This window comes from Athene noctua, chromosome 26 (genome assembly GCF_965140245.1).
Source record: "Athene noctua chromosome 26, bAthNoc1.hap1.1, whole genome shotgun sequence".
Classification (NCBI taxonomy): domain Eukaryota; kingdom Metazoa; phylum Chordata; class Aves; order Strigiformes; family Strigidae; genus Athene; species Athene noctua.
This window is the reverse complement of record NC_134062.1, coordinates 6,489,907-6,506,170: the sequence shown is the minus strand read 5'-3', so window position 1 is coordinate 6,506,170 and position 16,264 is coordinate 6,489,907. Positions and strand designations below refer to the sequence as shown.

Below are 16,264 nucleotides of genomic sequence, written 5' to 3'. Positions count from 1 at the left end.
CATCATATAAAAATTGGCAGCCACAGCTGATCTTTGGCAGAATACCCTTCTTGGTTTAGAAGAACTTAAAAAAAAAGCTGAAAAAGGTTATTTTGGTTTGAAAAACCACATGCTGCATATGTGCCTGTTATTGAAGGAGTTCCTGTGGAAACATTGCCGGTTGCACAATAACAGGATGCATGCATTGCTTCAGTATTAACATATATATTACTGGCACATTAAGGCATTTCGTAATCATATGACACAAAAGAGAGGTCTCAATGCAGTGCTCATGCCGTCTATTAATGTGAGATAATAACACCTCTGCCTCCCCTCGTGGCTTCCCTTTGAGTACTTTCCAGACCATACAACAACACTGTGTGGTAGGTATTATCGTCCTCATTTTGCACGTGGGGAAAACAGAAGTCCAGTGAGATTCGGGGCCTTGGCTGAGATTGTACATTAAGGCAGTGGCAGGGTTGGAAACACCACGCCTCATGTCCTATTTCCCCTGTTTTCTACATCTAAGTGAACAGAACTTTGTTCTTTGGGCCCTTTATGGGGCAGGTGAGAGTAAATAAAGTCGTTGGGAATGAGACTATATTCCCATCAGCCTGGAGCTGTTTCTGATGGTAGCGGGAACTGTACACCCACACACGTGCGGAGGGAAGAAAGGGGTGCATTGTTTTTTGCTTATTGACTTTTATGATTGGTATTTCGATGAGATTATCGAGTCGGAGACGTACCTGCGGAACACGGCGATGCTGCATTCCTCAGTGACAGGTGCCGTAGGAGAATCGGAGGTAAATAGATGTGCTGATGAAAACCAGAGATGGGTGATAACCAAAGCTTTAACTCAAAGCCCTCCAAACCTTAGAGTGAGGGAGGGTGTCCCATCTGGATCTCTAAATCAGCACGTTTCTCGGGGTGTGTTTTTAGTTCTGGACTGGAGCTGTCGGAAACAGGTGTCTTTTCTAACATTTCTGTTTGTAATGGTGTTAATTCACGATTAAAGCTAGAAGAATTCAAGCACCGTAGAAATCTAATTCAATCCCTTATGATTAATTAGGGCCTATCTCCACCCTAAATCTGATCTATATTTGTCTGGAGATGTGAAGACAGTGTCTCCTTGGCTGACTTCCTATCAGAACAGAAAAAAACCCGGCATACTAATGTCTGACATGAGTGAGGGCTCGTATTCTTTGGAGATCAGGACAGCCAGAGCTCACCAACTGGAATTTCTGGCTTATCCTTCTACCAGTGCTGTGGTACAGGCAGTCTGGTAGCTGGGAAAACCTTGTCATCGCTTTTCGGTCATGTAAGTGGTTGCATGCCTCCAAAGTGCTTTGCAACTCTAAGGCTGACATTTTTCTCATGGAACTACTTATTCTGGGTGTGTCCGTTTTGAGACTGCCCATCCTTGAGACATTTTTCAGCTTGCTTTTTGAGGTTAGCTGAATTTCAATGGGAGCAAAACTCGTTTTGTGCTTCAGCTGAAAAAAAAAAAACCAAACCACCCCCTGCTCTGAAATTAATGTGCTGGATCTCAGCTGCTATAAGTCAGGCTGGTTTTGATCTGGGAGGGCTCTGCAGGTCTGTACAGGCTGAATATCTGGTGCAGCTGGTACACCCTGGTGTAGGGTGGACAGAGCTGTTGTTTGGAGTCATCTAGGTCCTTGTCCACTGAGCAGTTGGCCTCTGCTCGTTGCTTACCTCTGTTTCCCTGCTACAGACCAAGCCCATAGCTACCTTGTCTGCTCTGATTATGTTTTCATCCACCGGCTGTACTCTGCAGTGAAAATACGTGTGTAACGCTGCAGTCTGACATGCTCTTTCCATGATGTCTCTAGTAGTGAATGCAGCTTTCCTTGTCCTCACACACTCCTGAGCCACAGGACAGGCTAATTGAGTACAGATGTTCGTGTGAGTGGAATATCGGTTTGCCTGGAGACTGGGGGTGTAACCGATATGAGCATCCCTCCTCCCCATGTCCGTGTTGGATAGTCACAGCTGCAGGTAGAAGTTGTATGACTGAGGGTTCTTGCAACATCTTCAGCTCATGACTGATTTTATATAATGTAGACAGTCCTGAAGTCAAGGGACCTGCTTTGGGAATGAAGTTGCAAGCTCTGATTTTTAGCAGTATTGCAGAATGGTTTGCAGTGAAAAGTTTCTATGAACTTGAAATTCAGCTGTGGGTTTTTTGGTTTTGGCTTTGTTTTTTTTTTTTTTCCCATCCAAAAAGTGAAAGCTTAGCTGTCCTAGATTCATTCTGTTTGGGTTAAGATTCAATTCATGGGGTGACATGGGTGTGCTGTTGTTTAATGTGGAGGGAATAAATAGCTATGCCCTGTGCCAGTGGAAGCGATGAAAGTCTTTGTCAGCTTATTCAACCAAGATTAGATTTGGAGGAAATCCTTTTTCCAAGGTGCTCTAGATTCTGATAATAGGGTTTCAGCTTCCTGGAATAATACTGTGATGTGCATTATGCTTAGCTTTATTCCCTGTATATGTGTCTCCTGCTCACCCTGGCCACAAAAGCTGGGTTACGATCGCTGATCTAATTGTCAAACACAAAGGATAGACAGGCTGTGAACAAAACCTGCTCGTGTATCATTTGCATCCTTCTAAATTGCATTGTTTGTGCAGCTGTTCAGCCAAATCGTCTGCAGAGTTTATTTTTGTCCATAGAGGAAACAGAGATGAGTTTTCTCTCTGTTAGGGCAGATGCAAGATCAAAGAATCATATATGCAGCTCAGAGAGACCAACCCCTCTGCTAAACGTGTCCTGATGGGGGCAAGATTATTAATAAAGCAACTCTTGAGATGATAAGCCACAATTATAAGAGGCAAAGGCTTTGCCAAGATGTGACGGGTCTCTTTCAGGTTAACGCTGGTGCTTGGTGAAATCCCCCTTTCATTTCGGTGAGGAGGAAGAGGGGGGTGTCTCTGTGTTTTAAACACTGATCTACTATTCTTCCAAGAAGAAAAAAGCCTATTCCAAAAGATCCATCAGGCAAAATTTACACAGTCTGGTGTTTAGAAACAATCAAACTCTCTTTCTTCCCATGTGTCACTCACTAGAGTGTTTTAGAGGCTCGAAGCAGGAAGAAGTAGTGATATTTATGGCAAGCTTTCTGCTGGAGCACACACAAGGGTGGGCTTGAGAAACCTGAAGAGTGCTTTTGTGTGCACAGCTAGTCAGCTGTCCAAGGCCAGTGTTTGCTTATGGATGTTGTGATAATAATTAACAGAGCAGGAAGTAAAGGACCGATTGATTTATACACGCATGGCATTATGTGTTTGAACTTGGACAGAAGCTGTGAAATCCTGAAAGAAGGCAGATTTATTTATTAAATGTGTAAGGATGTAAGAATGGTCATAATGTGTCAGTCCAAAGTCCGTATAGACTCATATCTTGGATGGTGGCCAGGAAGAGATACTTAGGGAGCAGCATAAAGAACAGAATGTGATTTATCCTTCCCTTAAACCCTACCCACTCGGCTCTGATGATCTGTTTCTCAATCTAAGTCCAAATCTTGCTCCTTGACCAGTGATACCATCTGGACAGAGGATTGGATTTGGCCTCCTACGTTTCTCCCCAGTGTCTCAAGATGTCTAGTCATCTGGCTGTCATCAGAAGAGACAAACGTTGCAATTTAAGCTTAGACATCATGAGAGTTGTGTCTTCTCAGTGCAGTGTTCCTCCTCCACCCCCAATAGACAAGACTAGAGGCTGCCTGTAAATCCATTCCTTCTAGCTATTTCATTCTGTAATCTTTTGGCTACTTTACTTGCTAAGTCCGGGTCCAACGAGTGATGAGCTCTAGAGTTGTCTTATCCTCGGTAACGGAGGAAATGCTTGGCTGCAGTATTTAACATGACTTAGTTCAAAAGAAAGAGCTCCAAATTGAAGTTGACTTAATGGAGTCAGTGTCCCTCGATACAGATATGGTAAATGGTGGCTTGTATCCCAGGAACTTTCCCGCACTGTCTGAGCGCTGTCGTTTATGGAGATGTGCTCATGTTTATTTCTCTGGGACTAATGTGGCCTGGTCTTAAAACTCCCTCGGAGTCCAAAGAGTAAAGGCCTGGAATGGAGGTTCATGTCCAAACCCACTGTTCATTTGGAGCTGTTTCCAGTCGTGATGGCCTTGGGCCCATATATCCTAATAGAAGATACTATGACAGGTCTGGTTGGGTTCAGAGAACCTCCTTTCCCACTGAGTAGGATTTAAAGGGATCATCTGCTTAAGATGAGGAATCCCAGACAGAATCACTTTTCTCTAGCCTCAGACAAAGAGCAGGACCTCCTGAGCCGTGCTCACTTTGCCTGAAGAGTGTGGATTTGAGACAAGGGGGGCTCCCTTCCAAAAGGCAGGTTGCTGTTTGAATAAGTGAAGCAGAATAATTCAAAATAGAAAAGTGATGTGTGTTGCTCTGATTCATTCTCCACTGATTAAGCCAGAGTGCTATTACATTTGCTGCAAAGGATTTCTTGAGTGCTGGCCAAATAGATTCTTTAAAAGCTTCTTTTTTAAAAAAAATAAATAAACCTTCTTTTATATATAAATTTTCTTCTTCACTAAGGATCTGACAAGGTCCTGGCACACTCCCTTGTTTGACAGACAGCCTGGAAGAAAGGCTGCTGTGTGCAAGGAGAACAACCTATAGCACCCAGATGGTGCTTGCTTATATACTTCCAGCAATTGAGAAGAAACTCAGCGGTTAAGCATTGCTGTCCTGTGATAACAGGAAACCACGGCACGGTGACTAGCCCCAGGTTAGCAGCACAACCAGGTCTTTCGACTCCAGGTTCCACATGCATTCCTGTCTCCGTCTCCTGCCCCACCTGTGTGGCCCACAAAACCAGCTTGTTATAATGGTTATCGCCAGCCCTGCCAGGAGAACCCTGGTGCCATCCTTCAGGGATCTGGCACCCCTGGAGACGCTGATGCTGTAGGTGAATTTTTGGATTGTGTTTATGAGGTAGATAATCACTCCACATCCAGTCCTGTCTAAGGCAGGGTATTACACATCTGCCTGTGGCAGCAGGGAGTGAGACAAGCTCTCATTCAGGGAGGCTCTCGGGCTCAACATTTGTTCAAGGCCAATTACTTACTGTGTGTATGGTGCTTTAAACATGTAAAAAATCACAATATAAATATCAAATGTCATTATTAAGTAAGGATTAATTACCTTTCTGGTTAGTTTTTGCAAAGGCCTCCGGCATGCATGCCTCAGATGCATTCAAACTTATTAATTACTGTTATTACATAGAAGTTCTACTGAAACATTATGTTGATAAATTGCTAGTGGGGACAGGCTTGAAACAGAAAACCTGGATCTCGCAGCTCCAAGCGTTGAGGAAATTTCACTCGTGGCCTTGAAATTGGGCTGAACACAACCACAGCTCTAAGTGCCCTGCAGCTTGGGGAATGTCAGCTGAAGCTTGTGTCCAGCTCCGCTCACCTCTGGGTAGCTGGACAGGTAGTTGCATGATGAGATGCTGTGAGGAAGAGCATCTTCTAGCTGCAATATTTTGTATTCGTTATTATAAAAGTTAATGTTTGCAGACACCAGTGGTTTTGTTTGCAATGACAGCTGAAAACCCACTCCCTCAAAACAATTTGATTGGACAGAAAAGGGACTGTTCTCTGTTGTGCTTAGGGAGGTAAAATAGGACTTCTGGATGAGCCCTAATTTTCCCCCACCTAAGAAGTTGTTGCCAAAAATTACAATTTGATAGGATGCCACTTTCTTCCCCACTTCTTCCCCTCATCACAGAAGGTACAGACTCCTGAAGAACTGGCCTTCAGTCAGAATGCCCCCCAATAAAGGATCATTTCAGCTGTGCTAAAATCAGCTGCACTAACTTTCATTTCTTTTGAATTTTCCTCCTGCGGACACGTGCAGGTGAAATCCTGGCTCCACTGAAGCTGATGGGCATTTTGCCATGGACATCAGTTGGGTCTGGATTCTTCCATGAGGGGGAGAAGCTATTTGCTACCAGGCAGAGTTTTTGATGTGTAGCTGAGTTATACTTAATTTTTACAAGACCTTGTCAGGCTAATAGGGTTAATTGAATTGAAGTGGAAATAGAATATGGTGTGAACTGTACCTGCAAGCTGTGATGAAGGAGCACTTAGACTTTACTCCAAGGAACCTCGCTGCATGCTATTTTGGAGCTCTAGCAGTGTGTCTTCGTGATCCAGCTCTGCACTTAGATTTCAGGGTTGACTGCTCTGCTTTCCTGTAGCCTCTGTGACACTCATGATTCCCATGGAAATTTTGACTCTGTGCATTCGGGCTGAGTCTTGGGACTATTTTTGGAAGCTTTCAAAATGTCCCAGAAGTGCCCTTCACCTCTGCTCATGTGCAGAGGCTTTGGCTCTAGCTTAGCTACAACTGGTTTCCACATATAACAAAGAAAAAGAGAGCTAGTAGAAAAAGTCAGATCTCCTCTTCCAAAACAATGCTAACTCTTAGTTAAATGACCAAGCCCTTAGGTGTTGAGGTGCTGGAGAAGAGGAATGGCAATAAAGAGCATTCTTAGACGTTCCCAGTCCCAGAATTCCTATGTAATATGCAACAGCCACAGAAAGATCAGATTATAGTGTTGAGATATGGCACTTTTAAAGGGTCTGAGGATCGCGTGCGGGTTTACCAGCTATTTCAGTGTTCAAAGAGAGGAAGGCTCTGCAGGGTTGTCTTAGAGTAAGACTGGGAAAAGTGAGGAGAGAATCAACGTCTGAACTGGTTGATACGAGGGATTCCTGGCAAATTATCTATCAGCACCTCTCTGGCCAAGCTTTGTTTGCTTTGTTTGTTTAAAAACATTTAAGTCCATACTGAGGTACCACCTCTGGGCTTGAGGCTCAGTTGGCTTGTGCAGGGGACAGCTTCAGGCAGACTTTGTGGCTGTGCCTGGACTTCCAGCCCGTTATGAGAGGACACAGGACGGGTAGGTAGCTCTGAAGGACCATCTGTGTCAACGTGATGCAAGGGCTGCACCATGCAAATACACCAACTCGTGTCTTGGAAACTGTCAAGCTGTCAACACAGTGTTCACAACCCAATTAGCCCACCTCTCTTCGGGCCATAATTAGCTCAGGTGCAATCATACCCTGGCATGGCAGTGCTGCTTCCCATTCTAGAGATAGCTGAGGGATCTGTGCACAGCACCATGCTGAATAGCATAAACATCACCCAGGTCATTTTTTTAACCTGGGATTCAAGTGTTTGTTAATGACAGCACTGGGGTGGGCAGGGCATCTAGGAAAGGCCTGGGTCTCGGGCTGTTTGCAAGGAGGCTGGGGGACCTGGTTGTTTCCTTTCATCCTTCTCCTAAGCGCTTGTTCCTAAGGGGAAATGAATTTGCCTGGTATATGCACAGCCCATTGCTGTTCTTCTCTTTCCTTTTGCCTTTATGTCGTTATTGGGGTGCTTGGTGGAACACAGCATTGATTTCAGGAAGAACCTAATCCAAGCTGCCTTCTGATAGTTCATCATAAAGCGGAGCTTAAGGAAAACATTAGAGGAGTGCAGGTTTTTTACTTACACAGTGGCTTACATTTTTTGTGTGTTCTTGGATAATATAATGCAGTTGCAAATAAGTGAGGTATCGTGGTATGGCAGCACCTGTAAAAATACGTCAGCACTGGGAAGAGGTGAGAAGGAATCTCGCTGGGGAGGTGCTTAGTTGGTGGTAAACTTAGCAGCTCGAGGGTACAGCTCTGCTGGCAAGGGCACCCTGTCCTGTCGCCTCTTGCCTGCTGCCTTGCCTTGACCGACCACGTGAATGCTTTCATGACAGGTCCACTCAGCAAGAGAGCCGGCAGTGTGGCTGGATGTAGCCGCGACAAGCCCTGCCAGGTGAGGGAAAGTCAGGCAGCAGTGCCTGGGGAGACACTGATCCCACGCTTGCTGATGCTCAGGGTGCTGGGGGGTAGCAAAAGGGAGGCAAGGACATGCAGGAAGAGGCCCCCATGTCTGGGGGCTGCTCAGGGCCTGAGCCTGGTACAGATGGAGCAGAGAAGGCTTAAATCCAATGTTGGCAAAAATAGATGGGGAAAGGTCTAACCTGAGAGCAAGAATTACCTTACTACCCTCAGCTGGGTTTCTGGTGGGCAAGAGAGATGCTGCAGGTCCACGTGGTGCGTGCTGGCTGAGGAAGATAAGCATGATAAGAGCTGTGCTAGACTCTGGGTGACTACAAGGAGCCCACACTGACCGGAGGGGACATCCTGTGTCTTGGTGTATGCAGCGGGTCTTTGGCGGTTGTCTTTAACCAGTTGACTCCTGGGCCATGTTGAGTTTCTGGATTATATCAGGTCTACGCTCAGCTCTGGCTTTTCTCCCTCCCACAGAGGCTGGTGATAAAGTTTAGCCAAGATCCGTGGGAATGGCATGGCTGGGAAATCTCAGCTTTTGGGGATCTGTGGTGGAAAAAAGTAGATGTAACACCCTCCCTGCTAAACAGACTTTATGGTTCAACTTATTCTCGATGCTTGCTTGCTTCTTTTGCCTTCTCTGCTTTACTCAGGGCTTGCTTCTTCCTTTCGGTAGGCTGCCTGCTCCTTCAGCAAAATGAACTCTTTCCTAAATGAACTCAACTCCTTCTTGGTTCCCTTTTGTTTTGACACTCAGGAGACAGCAGATTTATAGACCTTCCTGAGTCGTAAGTTCATTTTCTTTTCTTATTTACCTTTCACTGCAGCCCGTCCTGAGTGAGATTTCATTCTGCCTTCGAACAGGGCTGACCTGCCAAGAGGAGCTGATCCATAAATCTTTCCTTCCTTTTTCTTTCTTTCCAAAACAGAATTAGCTGAGTTTGCCTAGGAGGAAAACTGTTCTGCCATTGCCGGCAGTCAAACAGTGCAATTAATTAGTGCTTTCCCTTTTCTCTTCCCTCTAGTCTGTGTCTGCCGGGCTTGAAAGTAAGCCAGGGAGGAGGGGGAGGGGGAAAAGATTTGTTTGAAGTATTTCTTTTTAATTAAAACATTTGCAAGGTGATCTGGTGCAGTGGTGGTGTACCTACTGTGTCATCTCTAGTGATCATAAGAAATTTCATAGAAATGTCCCCTCAGATGAGTAGAGATGACTTCAGGTCGGTCATCTGAAAAGCGAGTGTTCCCAATTCCTGCTCATGGAGTGGAGTCTTTGCTGCTTTACCCCTTGTGTTCACACCTGGGGTAAGGAGGGAGTAAAAGGCTGACATGCTGCAAGTTTACACCTGGAATATTGGCTTGTTTTGGCTAGTGAAAACTGACATTCCTGACTGAAACCTCCTGGAGAAAATGGGATGAATGCTCTGTCCTCCTTCTTGGTGTTACTGCTGAAAACTAGTGAGAAAAAAATAAATCTTTGGATACATTAGGTCATGACACATTTCTATGACAAATATTTTACATGGAATTAGGAAATGGGAGTCCAGGTTTCTTTTACACCTGTGTGGCTTGAGTGAACCAGCTCATTTCAAGGTGGTGTGGTCAGTGCATTGTGCAAGGGGCAGATACGTTATTCACTGTACAGCTGCTGCCAACATGACCTGATTTAAATAGCAAAGCAAAATGTTTTCAGATCCTTAGAAAACACTCTGCAGATCCAATGTCCTTTTTATTTTTAGCTCTTGGTTAGTTTTAGCAACCGAGTGGCCAGATGTTAGCTTTATGGAGATGGACAGAAATAAGAGCTTTCTTGCTGCTTGAAACTGGGACTATTCAAATGCTTAGAAAATAACTACAGGAAAACTTCTCTTGCTTAAGCACCACTCCCTCAGTTGTGCATGGTACGAAGTATGGATTATACTAATGCTTCCCAAGTATTTGAGAAGTATTCAGCAGCAAAGTGAGTCTGAGACTACCCTAGACTTTGAGGTGATTAAGACTATTCTAATAGATAAAACTGGGACTTTTCTGTATAAAACCACGTAATAAGAGACCACTGTCCCTATGAAGAGCATTGAGATCTCTCAAGTCCTAAACCACTGGTGGCTTCACCGTTGGACTGTGCTGCCTCTTGATTGTTTTAAATAGAAACAATAAATCAATACTGAGTTCTGTTGCTAGGGTAACAAACTAATTGCTAATTTTGTGGCTTATGTGGGCTGCTTTTCAAGTGCAAAAGACCAGAGGGTCAGGATTGGAAAAGGCGCTCAGACAACAATGCAGGAAAGTATGTGTTCAGCTTGAAACTGTTCTGAAAGGCAGGTACGGAAAGGAAGAGTGCTTCATTTCCATTCCTTCCCATTTTGGGAGACAGAGCATGTCACAACAGTGCTGAGCAGACAAGAGCAGCTTGCCAGCATTTAATTTGTTGAAGATTAAAAACTTATTCCATTCTTACAATACCATGTCAGTCTAGAAATACCTTTGAACTCTGGGGGATGTGAAATTTAGATCTAGCCTCAGATTTCGTAGTGTTTGGAAGCCAAGGTTTTATCAGCGTAAGAACTGTACGGATGGTTTAAGGGGAGTCATGTTAATAGTGTACCTAGAGACAGTGAACTGGCTCAACTTCAGCTGCCTTTGAACTTTGGGATAACTAGATCCAGAACAGGACACTGAACTTGGGCTTTTTTCTCGTTGATCTAGAAGCTAGGCAGTGCAGTGTAGAGGGCAGCTATTTCTGGTTTGCTCTATCTGCAAGGAGAGTTGACTTCTAAAGCATTGCCCCTTTCTGGCCAGCAACTTTCCCCCCCGGAAAATATCTGCAGCCTTGAACCCCACGTCTTTCTCTAAGTGCTCTCCTTACCCTATGCCCTGACCATCCTGTGTCCTCATCAGGCAGAGGGCAGAAAGCTGAGAAGTCTTGTACACGGCTGAGCTGAACATCAGCAGATGCTTTCATTATTTACGATGGTTTCTAAAAGCACTGTCGCAACTGTTGGTGTCAAACCATAAGCAAAGCCTTCTCTTATGAGCACAAATGATAAACAAATATAAGACGCTTGGTGTCAACAGCCTCACAGATCTGTTCACCACCTGGAGCTTGAAGCAACTCAGCAGTTGCAAACCACTACTTGCACAGAAGTGGAACAGTGGTTTCAGAAGTGCCGTAAGTAAATCAGTGTCCTGACGTGGGCACCAAAAATAAGCATGTGCTGAGCTTTTCTGAGCATTTGGCCAGGTCACGGCTGCTGGCTGCTGAACATTTTGGAAAATGTATCCCCTGATTCAGGTGCTCAGCACTTGAAAACGTGGACCTGAACAACTCCAATGTCAACTGCTTCTCCAGTAACCAACCACTGGTTTACCCTGCAAAAATAGCCAAGTTCTTGCTGCTGATCTTGAAAGGAGGAAAGCAGCTCTTCTATTTCTGATCCTACCTGATTATTAGAAAAAGAGCTAGGAAAGACTTTTTTCTGTTTGATGGAGGCAGATTTTAAGCTCTGGGACCATTGTAGTTAGCCTTCCCCCACTCCAAGCAGTCCCACATGCTGCTACCGTGCCATACAGGAAAGCAAAGATCCCTGATTGCTCGGGTATCAAATACCTTTTGCTGACCTCCCTTGAAGAGAGTTCCTTGTAAAAATGCTTTTGTCTAGAGCTTTCAGTCACTTGGAGCCTAGCAGAGGTTTCTGAGCTCTGGTGATTTATTACTCTGTAATAATCTTGTGCTTTATGGAGAGCCCTGCTGGAAATATAGAGGGGTGCAAGGGTAAAAGTATCAATTAACCAGGGATCTGGTGCCAAAAGCCACCCATGTGCAAGGACAGGAATGAGGTTTCAGGGTATGAGATAAGGCTCGGAGAATGAACCTTCAGGGGAGCAGGAGCTCTGTGATGGGAAGGTTGGAACAGGAGGATAAGGGTATATAATGTATAATGAGTGGATCCACTCCTTTATGGCATGTAAACTAGGGCATGAGTTTTCAGTCTCCTCAGTTGGAGCAGGTTGGAACTGGGATCCATGAAGTCTCTTCTCTTAGAGCCTCTGTGAAGAGAGCAGTAAAGAGCAGTAGTGCAGGGGGACAACGTCCCAGGACTGCTGCCTGATGGAGACCATCAACACACCTCATCACTCACCCAGGAACATCTCTGATGGCAGAGGTGGCTCCAGGGTTCCTGCACAGGACTCCTGCAATGTCAGTGCTCTTCAAGAAGGGAGAGGGGCTGGTTCTTTTTGGTAAATTTGGCTGAAACAGAGAAAGTCAGCTGTTCCATTGGTGGGTTGGCATTTCTTTCGCTGTCCCACGAGGGCAGAAACTAACTGTAGTGAGTCCTGGTGAGGATGATGTAGACCAAGGGGGTGGCAGGATCTCTGTTACCTTCTGTGCAGCTGGCTGGTATCAGTGGGTGCATAAATATCAGTGAGGGCAGAATTAGTAGTGTAAAGCAAAGGACGGCATGATCTATCCTAATTTATGATCTTTGAACAACCACCGAGGTGGTAAATCAAGGCAGAATTTCTGCCAAGGTTACTAGGTGATGCTGTAGATCAGCACGGTCTTCAGCTGAAAAAAATCCACAGAAAGAAAAGGTAGATAACAGCTTACACAAGCTAAAGGTTGGTTTGGCAATTCTGATCTCATCTCTCAAGTACTTCCTTGGTGATTTAAGTGGAATAATTTCAATTGAATGGAAATATTTTGATTTTTAGTGTTGCAGAGCTGTGGAGGAGATAGCAACGTTTAAGTCCCAGTCTGCCTAAACCCCAGTGTGTAGTCACAGTCTTGCTTAAATCCCAGTCTGTTGGGATTTGCAGTGTTTTGGCAATAGTTTTCCAAGCTTGCTTTGTAAGTGGCTAGATTTTACACAACTTGCAGTGGTTGTGGATGGAAGCAGTGATCAACAAGTTGCGTCCTTCTTTGATATACCCTGTGCACTGCAGCTTACCTGGGACCTGATTTATGCAATCACAACCCTTCACTCTGGGGAGGAGGGTAAGGAATACAGGTCATCAGCAGGCCAGGCTGGCAACTCCTTTCTTCTACTGTGATGAGTTACTCACTGAAATAGACTCATTGAGGTCTATAGATCATTATTTTCATTAGTGGTGACTCATATCAAGAGTTTCACAACCAGGCCTGCTGGTGTAAGGTGTTCCTTTCCACAGCACCATTTATCTAAAGATCTTGGAATACTTTATGTATATTAAACTTTAATTCATGTTTTACCACCAGTGAAGTCGGTAAGGAAGATTGTTTCCAGTTTGCAAATGAGGTAAACTGAGGTACGGAGCAAGAAAGTGACTTACCCCAGACTGCAGGTTGGTTGCAAAGTTGTATAGAAGTGCCATCTTGCAATAAGTGAGCATTTCCCATCTGTGGCCCTGTTTCCCTGCCCGAGTTTTAAGTCTGTCTATAGGTGTAAATTCAGAAGGTCTGATGTGAATCAGAACTTCCTCTAGTGTCTGGGAACATTTAGATTTGTCATCCCAGACTGGTCCTGACCTGAAAGGATTGGAGCAGAACTGCTGGTTTGGTGTTTTGGGCTGGTATCAACTGGTTGGTAGAGTGAAGAGTTGGTGAGGAACTCTGCTTCCGACCTGTTCATCCTCATCTGCCTATATAGTCAGCAGGGTCAGTATAGACAGCAGAGGTGGAAGTGTGATTCATCTGACTCTGTTACCTACTAGAGGATGAGATGAATTGTGATTTGAACTCCACTGTCTGTCGCCTGTAAAGGGAGATTAGGTAACTCTCTTGAGTAAGCCCAGCCCTAGTGTCCGTAGAGAAGCAGAGTTGCATGAATGGGGACAGATTTCATTGTTTGCTGAGTTTAATCTCTTGTGGTAATTAGATGACTTCAACAGTGTGTTATAATAGCTCCTAAAAAAAAAAAAAAGGGCATTGGAAATGCAGGCCCTCCTTTCCCCGTGCTAGGGAAATGCCCATCAAGGCTCCCAGCCCAAAGAAAGCTGGACACATGCAATATGGGAGAAGGAACAGGTCCAGAGAGGGGAACTGACTTGCTTGTGGTCATTTAACAACTGAGTGGCAGAGCCAGGAAAGGTATTTCTCTCCCTGCTCTCTCCAGTACTCCCATCACTTCGCCATATTGCCACTGAACTGGCCTTTATCCACCTCTGCTTCCTTCCCTGCCAGGGCCTCCTTCTCTGAGGGCGTATCCTCTGATCTCCGTCATCACCAGGCAGCCCTCCGTGGTCCCTCACCTTGTCCCAGCTGCCACCAGCTCCCGTGTGCTGCCAGCCCAGGCCTCCTCGGGGACTGTGAGCTCGGAGACGCCTGCCAGCGAGACCCATGCCAGCAGCGAGTCGGAGGCAGAGCAGCCCGCGCCTCGGTTAAAAAAGCCACGCCGGAGTAGGACCATCTTCACAGAGCTCCAGCTGATGGGCTTGGAGAAGAAATTTCAGAAGCAGAAGTATCTCTCTACCCCTGACAGGTAGGTCAGTCTCTTACAAAAGGAAAGGGAATGAGCCAAAGGGCTGCTCTAGCCCTGCGCTGCCGTCGCTCCCTGGCTGTAGCGTGCTGCCTTCTGGCTCCACAGAGATGCCTCTGCCGTTGGCCAAGGACACGGGCAGATGACCAGATTCAATTTCAAGGCTAACTTTTCCTGGGATCAAAGGTGACATGAATAGATTATATCAGTGGAAGTGCCACATGCTGATATATGTGCGTGCTAGCAGGCATCCAGGCTCGGAGACAGGCAAGGTACGGAGCAGAAGGCTCTCTGCCTTTCTGCACACTTGAAAAAAGGTGGAGCCTGTCTCCTCCCGGGATCTGGTGATGGATGGCTGTGTCTCCATGGCAGCTGAGAGGTTGGCTGTAGCTTCAGCTGGGTGGTGAACTAGTTTTCATCTAGCAAACTCGATAGCAGTTCAGTGAGAAGGTTGTGGCCTGTCCTTCAGTTTGGAAAACAGACCAGGGTTGCTCAGAGTTGAAGGCTGCCTTGCCCTTGTGAAGGCACAAGCAAATGCTTTGTCTTTGCGAAGGAAAAGGCGAGTTCTTAGGGACTGCTTGGTACCAAATGGCCAAACCAAACTATGGGGAGGCTTTTGCCTTTTTAAAGGCTTTGAATCCTACTCTGCAAGTTTAAACTACAGGAAAAAGACCTGTCGAATTCCTATGAAGTTTGCAAACCTAGAATGGGTTTGAAAGGTACACCAGACCTTGAACTCCACAGATGGCAGCGTCCCAGTATTTAAATTGGTTTTGAAGATCAGCATTCGCTGCTCGTACTGCCTGTCACCAGCCAAGCTTCGCAGCTGGACCAAATTTCATGGGCATGGCCGGGCTGTCTCGTACAGTTTCAGAGTTCCTAATGTGCCTGTACTGACTCCTCACAGCTTCTCACATCCAGATGGTTAACATTGTTGATGAAGCACTTGAGGCTGTTAATTAATTTTATTGTATGACTGTTCCTTGGCTTTGTACATGTTTGAGGCTGATGAGCAATTCCTGTCCGTGTACCACTTCCCCTCTGTTTGTTTCCTCGGGTTTCTAGGCAAGGCTGGTTACGCTAACGTGTGTGGCAAGAGGTGGTAACTGGTTGCGGGGAATCAAAGTGTGATAAGACATGTGCACTAAGGCAAGAAGAGTTAGTCAAGGAGTGTTTTCTCTCTGTCAGCTTATGGCTGGAAACGTGATGGCAAAGCAGTGGCTTGTGGTCTGGGTTCACTCCTGCAGCTTCTGCCCTGGACGCAAGATTGTACGGCTGGGAGGGCAACTGAAGCACCGGGTTTATTAGTAGTAAGGGAGTGCAGTGTGACAGGATAATGCCTCTGCTAGATTCTGCTTGTCAGATAACAGTAACGGTATCTTTAAATCAGTGGGGTTGTGTAGTAGGGAGCAGGCAAACCAAGCCTGTAGGTCTAGTGTGAATCCAAAGTGGGGGGGAAGCATGAATCTGTGACTTTGAGCACAGAGAGCTGGTGCGGAGTATGTAGGTGTTTGTAAATCTAAGAGTGAGTCTGATTGCCCTAGGAGCCCAGCTGAAACAAAAGTTTTATTATGAAAAACTCGACCTTGACAAATGTGTTTCCCCCATCCAAAGGCGGGGAAATATTTGCCAAAAAAGTTCACACAATCCAGAACACCTTGGAATGTGACTCTGAGTTTGAGCTGTCCTGCCTGCAGGACTTGCGTGACTCTGTGGGGCACTTGCCCAGCGTTTTTGAGGATTTCCAACTCCATCCGTTGTGCAACTCCATTACAAAACTGCCAGATGCACGGTGCTATCACCTGTGGGGAAGGATAAAGAGTTACTCTGAGCTGCATTTGCTTCACATCCTGGGTTTTAAGATAGAAATAATGAATGGTTTCAGATGAACTTGCATAGGTTGGAGATTTGTGGAGGATGAATCGGGATTACGGGCTGTCT

General features: G+C 45.6%; 1 protein-coding gene across 1 annotated transcript in view; it reads left to right on the top strand.

Annotated features, from left to right (window-relative positions):
- Positions 1-16,264, top strand: part of BARX2 (BARX homeobox 2) — a 36,880-nt gene that overhangs the window by 17,425 nt on the left and 3,191 nt on the right. The window contains exon 2 of the mRNA XM_074927505.1: positions 14,029-14,326. Coding sequence (XP_074783606.1) covers positions 14,029-14,326 — 298 coding nt within the window. The remainder of the gene's footprint in view (positions 1-14,028; positions 14,327-16,264) is intronic.